General features: G+C 41.1%; 1 protein-coding gene across 2 annotated transcripts; it reads right to left on the minus strand.

The window, feature by feature from the left end:
* Nucleotides 1-5,943: 5,943 nt before the first annotated feature.
* Nucleotides 5,944-17,342, minus strand: ARPC3 (actin related protein 2/3 complex subunit 3). Of its 2 annotated transcripts, XM_036449355.2 has the most exons (8): nt 17,187-17,342; nt 14,657-14,756; nt 12,899-12,985; nt 10,865-10,941; nt 8,562-8,630; nt 7,518-7,644; nt 6,716-6,810; nt 5,944-6,255 (listed from the first exon to the last, which is right to left on the minus strand). In XM_036449355.2, exons 1-8 carry the CDS (start codon nt 17,190-17,192, stop codon nt 6,193-6,195), a joined length of 624 nt encoding a protein of 207 aa, XP_036305248.1. In that variant the 5' UTR covers nt 17,193-17,342; the 3' UTR covers nt 5,944-6,192. The 2 variants fall into 2 exon arrangements, with proteins under 2 accessions (XP_036305248.1, XP_036305249.1); XM_036449356.2 differs by lacking the exon at nt 12,899-12,985.
* Between the last annotated feature and the right edge of the window lie 567 nt (nt 17,343-17,909).

Below are 17,909 nucleotides of genomic sequence, written 5' to 3' on the forward strand. Positions count from 1 at the left end.
GACAAAGGATTTGCCAGAACAACTGGAGAAAATACATACGGCCATCTTTCCAAATGGTTTTCCCTCCCTGCAGTAAAATGTATTCTGGCGTTCTAAGATGTCCAGCCTGACATTTTTTTATGAGATGGTCAATCAACTAAGGCTATGGCAACTAACTCATGCAAGCACAAAAGCAAAACCAAGAGGGCTTGCTCCAGTCAGAGTTCAGCTGCCATAAAATAAAGTTTTCTGGAGACTTTAAACAGGTTACTTTTATTTCTTTTTTCTTTTTTTCTTTTTTAAAATATTTTATTGATTTTTTATAGAGAGGAAGGGAGAGGGGTAGAGAGCTAGAAATGTTTATGAGAGAGAAACATCGACCAGCTGCCTCCTGCACACCCCCTACCGGGGATGTGCCTGCAACCAATGTACATGCCCTTGACCTGAATCGAACCCGGGACCTTTCAGTCCGCAGGCCAACGCTCTACCACTGAGCCAAACCGGCTTCAGCCACTGAGCCAAACCGGCTTTGGTGTTTTTTGGAGACTTTAATACTAGGAACAACCCCAAGAAATTCCTTTTTCTGAGTCCCAGCTTTTACTGATCCTCGTTTTATTCTGATTAACCTCTTAGATTGATTCTTTGCTGATTCTTACTCCCAGAATATCTCCCTCCCATTACTCTACCCTCCAAAACATTTGATGAATTGTAACTAATGCTACCTTATAAAAATCCTCATTTTATCTTCTTGCCACTCTGCTTGAAAATTTAAATGTAACCCTGACCGGTTTGGCTCAGTGGATAGAGCTTTGGTCTGTGAACTGAAGGGTCCCTGGTTTGATTCCGGTCAAGGGCATGTACCTTGGTTGCGGGCACATCCCCAGTAGGGGGGGTGTGCAGGAGCCAGCTGATTGATGTTTCTCTCTCATCGATGTTTCTAACTCTCTATCCCTCTCCCTTCCTCTCTGTAAAAAATCAATAAAAAAAAAATATTTTTTTTTTAAAGAAAATTTAAATGTAGCCCAGCCAGCATGGCTCAGTGATTGAGCATCGACTTATGAACCAGGAGGTCATGGTTCAATTCCCAGTCAGGGCACATACTAGGGGTGCAGGCTCCATCCCCAGTGTGCAGTGTGCAGGAGGCAGCTGATCAATTATCTTCTCATTGATGTTTCTATCTTCCTCTCTTCCATTGTGAAATCAATGAAAATATTTATTTTTATTTTTTAAAATATATTTTACTGATTTTTTAAAAATATATTTTATTGATTTTGTACAGAGAGGAAGGGAGAGAGATACAGAGTTAGAAACATCAATGAGAGAGAGTCTTCGATCAGCTGCCTCTAGCACACCCCCTACTGGGGATATGTCCGCAACCAAGGTACATGCCCTTGACTGGAATTGAACCCGGGACCTTTCAGTCCCCAGGCCGACGCTCTATCCATTGAGCCAAACCGGTTTCGGCTATTTTACTGATTTTTTACAGAGAGGAGGAAGAGAGAGGGATTGAGAGTTAGAAACATCGATGAGAGAGAAATATCGATCAGCTGCCTCCTGCACCCCCCCCACTGGGAATGCGCCCGAAACCAAGGTACATGCCCCAGACCGGAATCGAACCTGGGACCCTTCAGCCTGCAGGCCGACGCTCTATCCACTGAGCCAAACCGATTTCGGCAAATCTCCTGATCTTGTTGCCTGAATGTGTTACTAAAAATATCAACATACGTAGCAAAGTGACCATCTTATAATGGGTGGGAAGGCCAGTCCCTGGATTCATAAAGACGTGGCTTTTAATTGCCATTCCTGCCAGCTTCCAGGTGTGCAATCTTACATTAATTACATTATAGCAAATTATATCACACACGAGCTTTCTTCGCCTAGAAAAGGGGAAAAGTAATTAGATCTGCCACAACGGTGCTAGCAAGGGTTAAATAGAATTAAAACGGCAAAGTGTTTGGGACAACCTATAAATCAGAGCTGCAGTGTTCAAGCAAAGTGGAAAATCATGATCGATGTTTTATCTCAAAATCAACACAGAACAGATGCGGCCCTAACACTACACCCTCCTAATGGAATGGTCTTCCAGACTTCTATAAACAAAACCAAGAGGAAACAAACCAAACGGCTTCTCGTGTAATGGTAGTCCTTCCTTTTCTGGACACGGCTCCAAACCTTTTGTGAACGTCTTCGGTACTGGTAATTGTAGACAAAAGGAAAATGTGGAATAAAACAGTTCTCATAAATCTGGTTTTGAGTATTTCCCTGCACTGTAATCTTTCAACACATGACAGTAATGAGTGGCATATTAAAATGATAAATATAAGCAGGATGCTTAAGAAAAAAGAACAAAGTGACGGTGGTCCTCAGCCTGTTTTTGGAATAATATTTTTTTTGTTCTAAAATTTGATTTTTGTATCTATCTTTTGTAAAAAAGATTTTCCTCCTGGTTATGGAGATCACATATATCTTACTGAATTATAGTACATGACTCAGGACAATCTTTGTTCCTGCCCTAAGAAAATCACTGTTCACAGTTTAATGCATAAGCTCCCCGTTTTCCCTGGAGTACATACAATTAATTATGTAAACAAGGATGGAATCATATTAAAAGTCCTGAACTTTATTTATAAGGCAACTTTCCATGATAGGACAGAGAGAGAGAGCTCATTTTTTTTATATAATGGTTTTTATGGATGTACTCTGACTTAGGTATCCAATTCGCTATTAAAAAATGACTAAATTATTTCCAGGTGTGTGTGTCTTTCAGCAGTCCACAATGCTTGAACTGAAGTTGCTGGATCAAAGAGAATGAGCATTTTAAAATGTTACAAAATTAAAAAAACAAAACAAAGAAAAACCTAAAACAAATCAAAGTCTTATGATTATTACTAAACTGCCTTCCCTGCCGAAACCGGTTTGGCTCAGTGTATAGAGCGTCAGTCTGTGGACTGAAAGGTCCCAAGTTCGATTCCGGTCAAGGGCATGTACATTGGTTGCGGGCATATCCCCAGTGGGGGGTGTGCAAGAGGCAGCTGGTGTTTCTCTCTCATCAGACGTTTCTAGCTCTCTCTCTTCCTTCCTCTCTGTAAAAAATCAATAAAATATATTAAAAATAAACTGCCTTCCCTGAAAGATCACCCCTTGTGCCCTGGCTGGTGTGGCTCCGTTGGGTGGGTGTCATCCTGTGCAGAAAGGGTTGTGGTTTGGTTCCCAGTCAGGGCACATACTCTGGTAGAGGGCATAGAGCAGGCAGCAACTAGATGTGTATCTCTCTGTCCCTCTTTCTTCCTGTCTAACAATCAATTTTAAAAATCTTAAAAAGAATTAATAAATATGAGTATGAGTGTGGTAGTTTCATGCCAAATACTAGGTTTTTTAAAAGTTATGCTTTTAAAAAAAATGTTTTTATTTATTTCAGAGAGGGAGAGGGAGAGAGACTGAAACATCAATAATGACAGAGAAATCACTGATCTCCTGCACACCCCCTACTGGGGATCGAGCTCACAACCGGGGCATGTGCCCTTGACTCGAATCAAACCCAGAATCCTTCAGTCCACAGGCCAACGCTCTATCCAAACCGGCTAGGGCTGTAACAATCTTCTTTTAATGTCAGCATTACATGTCGCTTAAAACTGCTCTTTTAAGTCCATTGTGGTACTTCTTGCATAATTTATTCTAAGTCCTTTGGAAACTGTCCTCTCAGACACATTCAAAAACAAAACACCTACATTATGCAGCACCAAGGAGAAATATTCCGGGAGCCAGGCTTTTGGCTCCTAGTGTCCATGCTCCCCCTGCTGGCACTAGTGCGACATGCACCACAGAGAGTTGGTTTCTATCACAAAGATTCCACCATTAAAAACAAACCAGGTTTTTCAGGAACAAATTTTTACAGGCAGCCTTTGAGTTACATCGGACTTGACGTCGTTTCGTGGTTATGTCACCATCTCCCATTTACTTATAAAAAAAAAAAAAGGTTCAGTCATTTTAACGGTTGTACATATGTGCTTTATGTTTTTTAAATTACACTTTTATTGATTTCAAAGAGGGAGAGGGATAGAGAGAAACATCAGTAATGAGAGAGAATCATTAATTGGCTGCCTCCTGCACACACACCCCGCCCCCCACTGGGGATTGAGCCTGCAACCCAGGCATGTACACTTGACCAGAATTGAACCTGGAACCCTTCAGTTCCCAGACCAACTCTTTATCCACTAAGCCAAACTGCTAGGTCTGTGCTTTATGCTTTTTACTATTTATTTACCACAAGTAACGGTCAGGAATTGTTATTTTTCTTTTAAATTTTTTCACTGTTTCACTTCATTTCGGCTGTGTATGTGCTCCATGAATGACGTAGGTGCTTATGTAGGTGGGTTCTAACTTACGGCAAAAATCGCATTACGTCACGCTATAGGAATGGATCTCCAATGTAACCCGAGGACCTACTGTATTCTTTATGGATCCCAGTGGCTTTCTTTCTTCCTTTTTGACATATCTGAGAGTCTGTAATAGAAGTTCCAACCTAAACCGCCAGAATCTGATTTTAGATAATAATCTATATATATAAAAGCCTAAGTGACTGGTCAACTGTTCATTATGACACACACTGTCCAGCAGAGGTCAGACGCTCAATGCAGGAGCTGCCCCCTGGTGGTCAGTGCACTCCCATAGCAGGAGTGCTGTCCAGCTGACCGACGGGTTCCATAAACTGAACATAATATAGTCTATTCAGACAATGGACTATTTAGTCTGTTATCTGCTACAACACAGATGAAGCCTGAAGATATTATGCTAAGAAGCCAGACACAAAAGAACAAAGCTTGTTTGATTCCAATCTAGGTACTGGCAAATTCAGAAATTGAAAGTAGATTAGAGTTTACCAGGTAATGGTCAGTTTCCATTTGGGATAATGAAAACGTTTTGTAAATAAACAGAGGTGAAGGCCTGGCCAGTGTGGCTCAATGGTTGAGCATTGACCTATGAACCATGAGGTCATGGTTAGATTCCTGGTCAGGGCACATGCCTGGGCTGCTGGCTCGATCCCCAGTAAGAAGCATGCAGGAGGCAGCTGATGGATGATTCTCTCTCATCATTGTTGTTCCTATTTCCCTCTCCTTCTCTGAAATCAATAAGAATATATCTACACTAATAAAAAAGGAAGTTGCAAATTGACTGTACTTTCGGATGCCCACCAGCCAATCAGGAGTATGCAAATTAACCCAACAAAGCTGTTGGGCTAATTTGCATATGCAGGTGCCAAGCATCTGGGAGTGGGATGCTTGCATCGTTGCCATGGTGACGATGCAGGTGTTTCACACTGCCCCAGCCACTCCGGGCCTCTGGGCAGCGTGGGAAGATGGAAAGGTGGCTCCTGGCTGGAGCAAAGGCGGTGCTGGCAGCCAGGGGGAGGAAGGCCCATTCTTGCATGAATCTTTGTGCATCGGGCCTCTAGTTTAAAAATAAATAAAGAGATGACAGTTGCACAACATTGTGAATGGAATGTAATTAATGCCGGTAAACTGTACACTTAAAAATGGTTGAAATGGTAAAAGTTACGTGTATTTTACCACAATTAAAAAAAAGGGGGAGGGGGGACAAAGTAATAACTTGGACAAATCCTAAAAGCACTGTCCTAAGTGAAAGAAACCAGACACAAAAGTCACATGTTATACGACCCCATGGATGTGAATGTCCAGAATAGGCAAATCCACAGACAGAAAATAGGTCAGTGGTTACCAGGGACTAGGAGGAAGGGGTTGGAGAGGACTGGGGGAGGGGTGTGGTGTGTGTGAGTGCTAAAGAGTACACCTTTTTGGGGTGGTGAAAATTTTCTGGAATTAGTAGTGATAGTTACAAAACTTTGTGTATATACTAAAAACTACTGAATTGTATACTTTAAGAGGATGAATATTATCTACAAAAAATGTTAAGTGACTGGCAAAGGAATAACGTTTTTCTGACAACATGTTAGAAATTCCTTTATTACTACTTATTAAGCACCAGCTTAATACTGCAGAAAATTTCAAATCACCCTTTGACAGTTCGTTCTCCCCACCCCACCCCACCCCCAAATTCTTGATAATGAAACTTTCATGTAAAGACATGTTCTCTTCTCTCTTCTGTATAAAACTTTATGAAATAAAGGCAAAGAACTGTGTACGTTTTGCTGTAAAATGTGGCCCACGGTTGTGGAAACGGTCTGCCCAGCTCTCTTTACTGTCCAGGTCCTGAAAGACTCTTGTTCATGAACTGTCTCTTCACAAAGCAAGTCCACCACTAACGAGAGGGGACAAAACAGAATGCACAGTGGCAGTCAAATTACAACGCAAGTTCAAGGGAAGGCCAGAATATGGATTTACTTAATGTTAAAATTTGTGTTAGTCTGGCGGCCCTTATGTTATACACACTCCTTGAAAGCACATGTAAAAATGTAGAATTAATTTTTTTATTTAGTGACTTACAGGTTATTCAAAATTACAAAGACAGAATGGAGGTAATACATTCAAGATATCTCATGCAAAAATTTTTTTTAAAAAATCTGTCCTATATGGAATCATTATGCACAGTGATTCACTGAGACCTCCTACCATGTACAAGGCACATATTCAAAGTTTAACACTGCAATTCAGAAACTAAAGGTTTTCTTGCAATGAAAGATCTTAGTGTGATTCATTTAATGAAGACTACAGGATAAAAGGTGAGTTAGCAACTGAATAGGCAAAGAGGAGGGTCTTACCTTGCTAGGCTTATCATTCTGAGGATCAAAAACTTTCTCGCAAAGTCTCAATCCAGTCTCTTGTCTTAGCTGCTGCAAATAGGCCCTCATCACTTCTATAATAAGGAGCAGGTGGGACAACACAAAAAACTGTATCACAAATGTGCTCGTGACTGATCCGGACACTGACTTTTGCAATTTATTTCTGTACACTCAAACAGGTTAAGATATAGAAATGACAATCTAGCCCTGACTGCTTTGGGTCAGTGGATAGAGAATTGGCCTGTGGACTCAGGGGTCCCAGGTTCGATTCCGGTCAAGGGCATATACCTTGGTTGAGGGCACATGCCCAGTAGGGAGTGTGCAGGAGGCAGCTGATTGATGTTTCTAACTCTCTATCATTCTCCCTTCCTCTCTGTAAAAAAAAAAAAAAAAAAAAATCAATAAAATATATATTAAAAAAAGAAGCCAAAACCGGTTTGGCTCAGTGGATAGAGCATCGCCTGCGGACTGAAAGGTCCCAGGTTCGATTCCGATCAAGGGCATGTATGTTGGTTGTATGGTGGGGGCTGTGCAGGCAGCTGGTAGATGTTTCTCTCTCATTGATGTTTCTAGCTCTCTATCCCTCTCCTTTCCTCTCTGTAAAAAATCAATAAAAATTTTTTTTTTTAAATCTCTTGAGTGTGGCTAGTAAGAGAATATATGTGCTAATGATTCCACTCCCAATTGTATACCCATCAAGACAAGAAGAGAAGGAGGAGGGTAAAAAGTCAAATGGGGAAACCCTGTGCCACGTAGAGAGAAGTGAAGATACTGTCCTTACCGTCTTCCTGTTTGTTTGCAGGTTTGGCATAAATTGCGTTCAGGGGAAATCCAGGCTCTCCGGGAATGGGAAAATTAGTGATTCCCAGTGTATACATCTCTTTCTCACCTTGGCTTTTGGAATTGCACTAAAAAAAAAAAAAAAATTATATATACACAATATATTTTACAGGGGAAAAATAATAATGTTTTAAATAATTAAAATACAATACACAGAATTACCAAAGAAACCAATTATACTGAAATGCAATAACTATATTAAAAATTTTTTTTTATATTAATAGTTTTACATGTGCTACTTTATTCATGCACTAAATACACAAAATCTTGCCATGGCCCTAATAACTAAATTCTGAAGGAGTGACATGCAAACAATATTGAAAAAAAAAGAAAAAAAATCTTCCCCTCTAAATGCAAAATACTGTGGTTTCTATTGGAGAAAAAGTCACAGGTATTGCTAAGACAACTGTGGGTTGTTGTCCACCTTAATAATGAAAGTAAATGCTAAATTTCAGTTACAGGTTAGTGAAAAGATGGACTCTTTTCCCACTCAGGTTCATGGAGCCCTGAATTCTATCCTTGGACTCCCAAGTTAAAAACCTCTGAGGCAGCCCTAGCTGTTTTGGCTCTGTAGACAGAGCAGCAGCCTGCGGACTGAAGGATCCCAGCTTCAATTCCAGGTTGTGGGCTGTAGGGGCCGTGCAATGATTCTCTCTCATCAATGATGTTTCTACCTCTCTCTCCCTCTCCTTTCCTCTCTGAAATCAATAAAAAATATATATATATTTTAAAAAAGAACCTCTGAGCCAAAGGCTTAACAGGGATATTTTTACTCAAGATTTCTGTCTTAGGAGAAGACATACAATGCCTTATCCTCTGATTAGTCAACTGTACGGTAAGTTTTGAGATCCACATTCAGATATTTCTTTCAAGTTCATGTTCTAAGTCAGAGGAAATATGTTCTATTTGCTCCTAAAGTCTCACTAAGTCTAAAAACCTATCAGTAATTTATTTTCCTAACAGTTGATCATGCAAGTTTCATTACCTTTTGGAGTTTCTTTAGACACTCAGAAATGTAGAGAGTGATGTATATCAAGGTTCTATCAGCTTCATTCTACAGAGGAAAAAACAAAACTTAAAAACAGTCCTGGACAAAGCATATCATTTATGTGGGACAAATGAATTCAAATCTTTGTCTTTCGATTACCAACAGAAAACTGCTAAAGTATAAGTTACTATAACATCAAAAATTCCTTCTCCAGCCCTCGCTGGTTTGGCTCAGTGGGTAGAGCATCAGCCTGTGGACTGAAAGGTCCTGGGTTCCATTCCAGTCAAGGATTGCAGGCTTGATCCCCAATGGGAGACTTGCAAGAGGCGGCCAAACAATGATTCTCTCTTATCGTTGATGTTTCTATCTTTCTCTCCCTCTCCCTCCTCTCTGAAATCAATAAAAATACATTAAGAGCCGAAACCAGTTTGGATAGAGCATTGGTCTGCGGACTGAAGGGTCCCAGGTTCGATTCCAGTCAAAGGCATGTACTTTGACTGCGGGCACATCCCTAGTAGGGGGTGTGCAAGAGGCAGCTAATCGATGTTTCTCTCTCATTGATGTTTCTAACTCTATCACTCTCTCTTCCTCTCTGTAAAAAATCAATAAAATATATATTTTTTAAAAATACGTTAAGAACAGCTGGTCGATGTTTCTCTCTCATTGACATTTCTAGCTCTCTCTCTCCTTTCCTCTGTGTAAAAAAAAAAAAAAAAAAAAAAAAAAAAAAAAATCAAAAATATGTTAAGAAATAGTCCCATTCTCCAATGCAGTCTTCTGAGGCCCGCTTTGTCTGCCTTGTGCTGCTCCTGCTGTCCTCCGTCCCTCTTGCCCCTGGGTTCCCGAGGAACTGTGCCAACAGCTCCTCACTCTGTGTAGGAAGCGGAGTTGCCAGGAAAGCTGAGGTGCGCCATATGGTGGGCTAATTTTAAAAAGCCCTTTCGCTTTAGGATCTCTGCCGAGAACAGAAACACTCATGGCTCTACAGGAGGAAAAAGTATTTCATGTGTGACTTGCTCTTGAAGAGCTCCATAAGCCCAACTCTTATCCTAAAGGAAAACATGGAAAGGGTAATTGGGTGTGGATCCCATGTGGCACACACTTCAGGTCAAAGTTTACACAGATCTGCCCCGCCAGCGGGCCTCAGTGCTTGAGCATCAACCTATGAGTCAGGAGGTCGCGGTTCAATTCCCATTCAGGGCACATGCCCGGGTTGCGGGCTCGATCCCTAGAGTGTTGGGTCTGCAGGAGATAGCTGACCAATGATTCTCTCTCATCATTGATGTTTCTCTCCCACTCCCTTCCTCTCTGAAATAAATAAAAAATATACTTAAAAAAAAAGTTTACATGGATTTATAGTTTAAAAAACAAACTATACATTTCCCTATATTTCAGATCATGTGATATTCAAGCGAGAATGAAATGTGGCAGAATTATAATATGCATCTTTCAATGCATTTATTTACACCTATTACAAATAAAACATGTAAGACCATGCATTAGATACAGAAAACGCTCTGCTAATAACACAGAATATTTAGACTACAATTTGTAGGCCAAGTGTCTACAAATAAAGATTTCAGACCCTGTTTGATTAAAAAGTCAAAGTTTGGCAGGGAGTTCAAGTTTCATATTCTAGAATATTATCCATAAAATGTGTTGACATTTCTTGTTAATTTACTCATAGCGAAAGCTCAAAAATATTTTCCCATTTCCCCCTCTCCTTCTCTACCATCTTCCTCTCGGCCTGATTCCTACCAAGAACTAAGAGAAGGGGAGAAAGGGTGCTTAAAGGAAGGGTCAGGGTCATTGAAGTTTATTTCTCCATCTCAGGTCCAGGATACAGAAATGCATAAAAAATAACATAGCATATAAGATTTTCAATTATAGACTGGTACATTGTAGGTACTTAATTAATGTAGAATAAGGAAACAAAGACCAGATAATAAATCTCAGGCTTTGCAGTTTTTATTACAACCACTCAACTCAACTATTGTGGCGTGAAAGCAGCCACAGACAAAATATAAACAAATGTGTATGACTGTGTTTCAGGAAAACTTTTTTTTTACAAAAAGAAGTGGTGGGCCAGATTTGGCCTTTTGGCTGTCATTTGCCAACCTGTGGTGTAGACTTTGAAAGAAAAAATAAGAAATTCATATTGACAAAGAGTCTAACATTAAGTACTATTCTGGATTTTTTAAAATCATATAATCTCATTTTATTTGAAGCAACCTGACTGCCAGCTCGATCTTTTTTTCCCATCAGAAAATTACTTGAATATTAAAAGCTCTGTACTTTACCTTAATTTCATAGTTTTTGAAGAAGACATTGGCCTTGAAGTAATAGAGGGCTTCATCCACAATATCTGTGTCTTTTGCTAAGCAAGATATAAGGAGAGGGGGCAGAGAACATTAGCTTAATGCAAAACATAACATCTACAAAAGCTACAAAGAAAAAAATTATCCAAGATTAATGAACAAGAGTTTTGGAGATGAATAAAATAAAATGAGGCTACTGAAATATAAAGTCTTTAGAGAATTTCTAGAGAAATATATACATAATTTATTCTTATAGCTTTATTGTTTTTATAAAAATTATACATACTCATTAGAAAGATTAATACTAAACAATTAAAAAAATACATTTTTTTATTGGTTTCAGAGAGAAAGGGAGAGGGAGATATAGAAACATCAATGATGGGCTGCTTTCTGCACGCCCCCTACTGGGGATCGAGCCTGCAACCGGGCTTGTGCCCTTTGACCTGAATCCAACAGGGGACCTTTCAGTCCCCAGGCCTATGTTCTATCCACTGAGCCAAAATGGGCTAGGGCCCAAAACAATTTTTTAAATATATTTTTATTTATTTTAGAGAGGAAGGGAGAGGGAGAGAGATAGAAACATCAACGATGAAAGAGAATCACTGATCGGCTGCCTCCTGCACGCCCCCCACTGGGGATCAAGGCTGCAATCTCAGGCATGTGCCCTTGGCCGGAATCGAACCTGGAACCCTTCAGTCCTCAGGCCAATGCTCTATCCACTGGGCCAAACCGGCTAGGGCACAATTTTTCATTGTCACCCTGATCTCATGTCCCAGAAATAACTATTAACACTTGGTGAACATCATTCCAGACATCTCTCAATGCATTTATAAAAACAGACTGAGACATAAACTAACTTTAATAAAATTACTTAAAAAGCATTCAAAAGAATTTTATTTCAGTGTACCTATGACAGTTTCAGAAAAAAAACCACACCTCTCAACTGTCATTTAGGAACCCATTGGGGTTTTCATACACATCTTTCTGTTTACAAAAACTATGACTTCAAATATATTTGTACAAGCTGTTCTAGGTGGCTAGAGACTGAAAAAAGCCAGAAATACTGTTGTGACAAAGACAAATCTCATTACAAATTTTTTGGCAATTTTTTGTTTTCCTTTTTTTTATTTTAAGAAGGTCACAGTCCCAGGGGCTTGGTATCCGGCAGCTGGTTTCAGCAGAAACAGTTATTTTTATCTCTTGTCCATGCCTGCTATCCCTCTCACACAGCAGAAATGCAAAATAATCCTGCAGTTTTAATACTCTGCCAACATTCAGCAGTCATTATTTCTGCTCATTCCTCTGCTAAAGAATTTCAATAGAATTTGAACTCTAGGTGTGTATTTCTTTTTAAAAAATATATATTTTATTGATTTTTTACAGAGAGGAAGGGAGAGGGACAGAGTTAGAAACATCGATGAGAAAGAAACATGGATCAGCTGCCTCCTGCAAACCCCCCACTGGGTATATGGCCTTGACCGGAATCGAACCTGGGACCCTTTAGTCCGCAGGCCGACGCTCTATATACTGAGCCAAACCGGTATGACTGTGTATTTTTAAAAAATATATATATATATTTTATTGATTTTTTACAGAGAGAAAGGGAGAGGGATAGAGTTAGAAACATCGATGAGGGAGAAACATCAATCAGCTGCCTCCTGCACTCCTCCTACTGGGGATGTGCCTGCAACCAAGATACATGACTTTGACTGGAATCGAACCTGGGACCTTTCAGTCCACAGGCCTACGCTCTATCCACTGAGCCAAACCGGTTAGGGCTAGATGTGCATTTCTTAAAATCTATTTTCTTATCTGAAAAAAGAAACTTCCTCAAAGATTCTAACGGTGTTTACAAAAACCAGCCAGTCCTTTTAAATGTCACCATAGGTGGTAGGGAGGCTACAAGATTCGGAACCTAGGAGGATATTTGGCACATAAAAGGTGTTCAAAAGATATTTGTAAATAATTACATTAATGCTAAGAGTTATTTACCGGTAACTCCCAGCATAAGATTACATTCATCCATAATTCCAATTTGGTTGGAATCCAGTCCTCTAAGGAAGAGGAACAGGTCATTCGTTAGCTGTAGAAATCCCCAAAGAACTGCAAGGGTAGTAATTAGATTAACCCCTTGGTCAACTGCAACTTTTGAAATACCATATGGTATTTTGCACCGATCTGATATGGTTCTTTCCAAGGAATCTAAACCAACATGGACTCTTATTTTTTCTCTGCACTGTAATTCTTTTTAAAAATATATATTTTATTGATTTTGTACAGAGAAGAAGGGAGAGAGATAGTTAGAAACATTGATGAGAGAGAATCATCAATCAGCTGCCTCTTGCACACCCCCTACTGGGGACGTGCCCGCAACCAACGTACATGCCCTTGACCGGAATCGAACCCGGGATCCTTCAGTTCCCAAGCCGACGCTCTATCCATTGAGCCAAACCGGTTTCGGCTCTGCACTGTAATTCTTTTATGTCATTTTTCTTCTCTTTGGTCTGCTTTCTTTTCCCCATCTGTTCCTTTTTTCTTCATTTCAAAATCAAGTAAAGACTATAGTGACTCACCAGGTTTATTAAGTTTATTGATCTTTCAACTGGTGTTGAAAACAAAATTAAATTTATAAAGGTCAAGTCTAACAGTCTGGCAGAAGGACAGAGAGGGCTTCATTAAAAAATTATTAATTAAAACCATGGCCTTGGAAACCATGAATGGAACTCAGTGCAGACCCTTTCTGGGTGCAGGGAAACCATGTATAATATATTACAAATCATACTGGTGGCAGATTATCTCAGAATGTGTCAGAAGAGTCTCAGTGTCTAAAAATGGAGCTTCTGAACAGTAAGAAATGGTTCAGGGCGGGGAGAGGGGGGATGAGAGGAGGAAATGCGAGTATCAAGAAAGAAAGCAGATATAAAATTCAGAATTAGTAATGTTTCTTAGGACATATCTTTTAATATATAAGATTGAGCTCTGGCCCTGACCGGTTTGGCTCAGTGGATAAAGCATCAGCCTGCAGACTGAAGGGTCCCAGGTTTGATTCCGGTCAAGGGCATGTTGCAGGCACATCTCCAGTAGGAGGTGTGCAGGAGGCATCTGATCTATGTTTCTCTCTCATCGATGTTTCTTACTCTATCCCTCTCCCTTCCTCTCTGTAAAAAAATCAATAAAATATATTTTTTTAAAAGAAAAGAAAAAAAAGATTGAGCCCTGGCCGATGTGGCTCATTTGGTTGGACGTTGTCCATGTACAGAAAGGTGGCCAGTTAGATTCTGGTTGGGGCACATTCCTGGTTTGTGTTTCACTCTCACATTGATTTTTTTCTCTCTCTCCTTTTCCCTTCCTGTCTCTCTAAAAATCAATGAAAAAATATCTTCGATGAGGATTAAAAATGAAATAAATAAAAATAAAAAATTTCCCCCCAAGCTTGGTAAGAGAAGGGGTGGGAACATGGCATCCTATAGAAGTAGCAGCCTTAGATTAGTTTGTAAGAACTGACAGTGATAACAGAAAGTGTCAAGATTTAAGCACATTTTCTCTCAACAAAAAAATCCTGGAGAAATTAGCAGCAAAGATAACGACCTATTAGATGCAACATATACCCACAATCTTGGCAGGCCTAAAAAGCAATACCCACCGAACAAACAGAAAATACAACAGCAACCAGAGGCAGAGGACTGAGCCAAGAACTTCCCTGACTTAATGGCAGAGGGTTGTTGGATGCTTCACGCCAAAATCCGAAAATAATGGAAAGGGGTTTCCACTTACTCTCTCTCGGGGCGGGTCCTTTGAACTGACTTCTGATGGGCAGCAGCGCCATGTTGCCAATGAGCTTGGTGTCGGGGTCCATGAGAGAAGAGTGGTAAGCCTACAGTGGAAGCCAGATAAGAATACAGAAACAGAAGCAGAACAAATGTCAGCGGGAAAAACAAGTACATTTCTCGAAAGGGGAGAAAAAAAGAAAAAAGAAAAAAAAGAATAACCCACCCAAGATCAACCAGGGCATGAGACAGAGGGGAAGGTGGCAGCAATATGCAGAGCTGGCTCTCACTGGCTTGTGAAAACCAACTGTTAGCTCTCTAGGAATCTTCAAAAATTAAATTACATAAATTTGTAATAAATTATATTAAAAACAAAGGTAATGAAGATTCAAAGTGCAATACTCATTATTTTTTAAAAATTATTTTACTTGCCGAAACCAGTTTGGCTCAGTGGTAGAGCGTCCATCTGCGGACTGAGGGGTCCCAGGTTCAATTCCGGTCAAGGGCATGTACCTTGGTTGCGAGCACATCCCCAGTGGGGGGCGTGCAGGAGGCAGCCAATCGATGATTCTCTCTCATCGATGTTTCTAATTCTCTACCCCTCTCTCTTCCTCTCTGTAAAAAATCAATAAAATATATTTTTTTAAAAATTATTTTACTGTTGACTACGACGACCTTAAAGTTATTTATGTCTTTTGTATCTTTATGGCAGAAAGAGTACTACGTAATGAATGGGGCGCTACTACACATCTCTTTCAATTTTACATTCAGTGACATCACACTGGGAACTGGTGGGAATAGTTACTCTGCAGAAATAGGCAAACATCATATAAACCAGGAGTACCCACCCATCAGCTGCTGTTAAACCAGAACCCAAGCACTAGTTACTCTGTTCTGCCACTTCCTGGGTTTATATCTTTGACCAAGACATCACTTTTCTTAGCCTGTTTCTAGATTTGTATAGGGAGGAAATATATACTGCCTCAGTGGGGAGGTGTGAGTGAAAGGATGAGGGGAGAAAATCACATTTAGGAGAGCAATATGTATATGATTCCTAGTTCTGGCTTTTTGTAAGACAACACAGGCCCCATTCATGCATTCATTCCTTTAACAAATGATGACTAAGCACCTTCTAAATGCAAGGCTTGATCTCTTAAAGGTGCACAAGACCAGTATGGTCTCAATCCTTGAAGAACTTTCGGGCTAATGGAGAAGTTAGATATTAATTGTGTAACATCAAGATATTAAATAAGTGCTCGGTGTCCAACTGGTATGCTCATAGGTCTGTAGAATACTGGCTTAAAACCTGGCTGACCAAGGCTTTTTGCACTAGTTAAGTGTGCAACCTTTGGGTAAATTACTTAACTTCTCTCAGCCTCAGGTTCCTCCTCTGGAAAATGAGAAAACAATAACATATCTACTTCATAGGATCACTGTGAGGGTTAAATGTGGTAATTTCTATAGAGTGTGTAGCTCAGGGCCTGCTTGGAACACATCAGGAGTCAAATGGTAGCTGTGGGATTCACAGTATTTGCATCTAGAACTATGGCTTGTGCCTTTTTTTTTTTTTTTTTTTTTTTTTTTTTTTTTTTTTAAATCACAGGTATACATCATCTAAAGCAGCCTCCACCATCCCCTTCACCAGCTCCTACAGCTACGGTCTGGTTCCCCATCTATTTTCTTCACAGCATCCGTCCTATCAGAACTTACCTCCTTTATTCTAAATACACTCGTTTCCTGTCCTCCTCCCTATGAGAACGCAAACTCCGTAAGAACAGGGATTCGCTGCCTGAGTCACTGCTGTCACCGAGCTCAGTAATGTTTGTTGTTGAATAATCAATCCCATGTTGTTGAAAACCTCCTTTTCCCTAATCTGCAAAAATGGAGACCTGCCACGACGGCAATAAATCTACCCCACAGAGGCGCTATCAGAAACGAAGAGAAACCAGACCACCATTAATTTTACTCCCATTCTAATGCACAATAAAACCGAAACGTGTGGAAGCCAGGCCCGGCCCCTGAATTTGCCCTGAGGGCCCTGAACCGGCGGTGGCGCCCCGGACGGCGGCGACAGGGGAGGAAGTGGGTCTGACACAGGACGAGAAGCGGAAGGGACCCGTCCCCTGGGTAGGAGAAGGAAGTGGGATTTTAGAAGAAAAAAAAAAAAGGAGAAGCCGGACCCTGGACTAGAAAAATGAAAAATAAAAAGTGTATCCCTTGAGGCTTTGGGGACCCAGCCGGTGTCGGGCTGGGGTTGGGGTTGGGGTTGGGGTTGGGGTGGGGGTGCAGAAGGGGCAAAGATGGTGTTGGCACTGGAGAGAAGGGGCCAAAGGGCTGAGGCAGCCTCTCTCGTACCCACGGCCGACACTCCCCGGTCCTCAATCCCACAAGAACCGGCTGCCTCCCCGCTTCCCGGCTCCGGCTCCGGCTCCCTCTCCCACCGGGTGGGTCCGCCTCTCTCAGCGCACGCTCATTTCTCCCCGCTCTCCCCCATCCTCGCCATCACCTCACGCCCCTGGATCACTCGGGCTCCTTACCGGCATCTTGACGTCTCCCGGGTTTCAACTCAATTAGGAGAATCGGGTTAGAGAGAGGAGCTTCCGGTCCCCGAGCTTGGGAGGGGTAGGCGGAAGTGAACCGGAAGAGGAGCGAGAGGAAGATTGGCGCTTCCGGCCTTGAAGTCCCGCCCTTGGCTGCTGGGGCTGCGGGGACCCGAAGGGGCGCCAGGGGGCGCGCCAGCCCTACGTAGAGGGTGAATGTTGCGCATGCGTGAAGCCTGGAGCTGGAGATGGGTCTTGAGGTTGCAAATCCCTGTGAAGCATTACCTGGGTCACACTATTTTATTTTATTTTAAATATATATATCTTATTGATTTTTTACAGAGAGGAAGGGAGAGGGATAGAGAGCCAGAAACATTAACCAGCCTCCTCCTGCACACCCCCCACTGGGGATGTGTCCGCAACCAATGTACATGCCCTTGACCGGAATCGAACCCAGGACCCCCACCAGTCCGCAGACCAAAGCTCTATCCACTGAGCCAAACCCGTTTCGGCGGTACTGCAATTTTTTGTGTAATGATTAAGAAAATGGACTCTGGATTTGAATTCCAGCTCCTACTCTTATAGGCTGTGTAATTTTGGATTAATCTTTCTAGTTAATCAGTTTCCTCACCTGTAAATGGAGATAACAGTATTTAATTCAGTTTTGTGAGGATGAATGAATTGCATGTAATGTGCTTAGCACTTACATGCCTAGCACAT

Source organism: Pipistrellus kuhlii, unplaced genomic scaffold (assembly GCF_014108245.1).
Source record: "Pipistrellus kuhlii isolate mPipKuh1 unplaced genomic scaffold, mPipKuh1.p scaffold_m20_p_20, whole genome shotgun sequence".
Lineage (NCBI taxonomy): Eukaryota > Metazoa > Chordata > Mammalia > Chiroptera > Vespertilionidae > Pipistrellus > Pipistrellus kuhlii.